Raw genomic sequence first — 1,941 nt, forward strand, 5'->3', positions numbered from 1 at the left:
ATTTCGCGAGAAATTGTCCCCAATCGAGAAGATCTGTCAAACTCCTTGAAGAAATTGAAGATTACACTGGCATACATCTTGGAAAAGAAGAGGACCTTGAATCCATATTCTCTGTGGATGATGAACCCATTGAAGAAACTTTATTCTCTCTTGATATATACGAGGATCAAGGCGATGACCACTACCAAATTTCCGAACCTGTGGCCGAAGCTCGAGAGGAGATCAACGCTCTCGTAGTCATCCCTCAAGTAAAATTCAAGGTTTATTCATCCAAATGGGATAAATAAACTCGAGTTATTGCTTTCATTGACACTGGAGCTACTTGTTCACTCATGAATCTTTCTGTTCTACCTGAAGATCAATGGGTGTCGCACTTTAAGGATTTTAACACTGCGTCGAATGGAATCCTGACTACCACCGTCATCACAAAGCATCCGATCACAATTGAGTTCTTTCCAAGATTGAAGTATAGAACCAAGCTGATAGGGTGTGATATACCAGGAAAAGATCTTATCGTTGGATTCGACATTTTCAGACAACTGAAAGATCAACTCCAGATCAGGGCTAACAGGATAACCTTTAAGAAGCAGTTCAAACCTTATTCTGAGATTCCAAGGATATTCCAAATCACCAACGACGAACAAATCAAAGAGATTGAGCAAAATCTCATTGAGCATTCATGTGCTAAATCCCATAAGGATTTCATGAAGAAAGAAAAAAGTCTGTTATGGAAAAACGAAGAGTTTTTTATCAAGCTCCCTTTCAAGAAGAATGAAAACATCAATCCAACAAAAGCCAGACATTCAGGCATGAATCCAGATCATCTTCATCTTGCAAAGAAAGAATGCAAAGAACTTTTGGAATTTGATCTAATAGAGCCATCAGATTTACAATGGGCATGCAAAGCATTTTATGTCAACAAAAGAGCTGAGCAGACAAGAGGAAAACTCAGGTTAGTCATTAACTATCAGCCACTTAACCATTTCCTCCAAGATGATAAATTCCCCATTCCAAATAAACTCACTCTTTTCTCCCACTTAGCCAAGGCCAAAAGGTGCCTAGAAGACAAATCGAGAAAATCAGTGGAAGATAATTATCCAAGTCCATGCTAATCCCACCATAATCCCACATTATCCACCAAAAAACCCTAAAATATCATCTACCCATGCCAAGACAAAATTCCATATCCTTCCAAACCATCCGAGTCCCACTTTCACATGCTTCCACATGCCTCCACATGCTTAGTCACATGCAGCACCCTATTTTCACATGCTCCCACAAACTTTCACATGCTAAACCATGTATATTTTACCTCTTTCACATGTTTTTAGAAGCTTTTTAGTTTCTTTGCCTAAGGTCCTTCACATGTACAAAGGGACCCACTCGTAGATAGGTTTGCCATGTAAGATAGGTTTATTTTATAATATAAGTTTGTTTCCCCAATTTCTCCAATTCAAATCATTGATCAAACACTAAAATCAAGGTTGGAATCATAAAATAATAACAAATCCGAGTCAAAAGTACTTACCCCAATCCAAGTAGTAAAAATCCCCTCCAAAATTGCCCAAAACCGAGCTCCAAACCTTGTGAGAAAAAGTAACTAAATTCCAAAACAAGAAAAAGAATAAAGCAATAGACCCAGCTCGAATCAGGTCCTAGATAATCCCAAAACTCATGTTTGATAAGTCCACCATGAGCGTTGCAAGATTATACCCAATATAGCTTCTTGAATCACCAAATTTGGCCTTAAAATGAGGGAGATGTGATGTTTTGAAGTTTTAAAAGCAATCTGAAAATTTCATGGATATAAATGGTATTTTCATAATTACTTACACCAAAAAAAATCCAGCAATATGAAAATCTTCGTTTTAGCACCCAAAACTCATTCGGAACCTCCCGAACGAAACCTATATATGCATTTCAATCATTAAATATGCTACG

General features: G+C 37.6%; 1 protein-coding gene across 1 annotated transcript; it reads left to right on the forward strand.

The window, feature by feature from the left end:
* Positions 1-332: 332 nt before the first annotated feature.
* On the forward strand, positions 333-1,112 carry LOC138902602 (uncharacterized). The gene has a single exon (XM_070190486.1). It carries the CDS (start codon positions 333-335, stop codon positions 1,110-1,112), a length of 780 nt encoding a protein of 259 aa, XP_070046587.1.
* The last annotated feature ends 829 nt before the right edge of the window (positions 1,113-1,941 follow it).

Source organism: Nicotiana tomentosiformis, chromosome 12 (assembly GCF_000390325.3).
Source record: "Nicotiana tomentosiformis chromosome 12, ASM39032v3, whole genome shotgun sequence".
NCBI classification, from domain to species: Eukaryota; Viridiplantae; Streptophyta; class Magnoliopsida; order Solanales; family Solanaceae; genus Nicotiana; species Nicotiana tomentosiformis.

Bases quoted from the DNA above. Each gene is read 5' to 3' on its own strand.
- LOC138902602 (XM_070190486.1), top strand. From the start codon at position 333: ATGAATCTTTCTGTTCTACCTGAAGATCAATGGGTGTCGCACTTTAAG.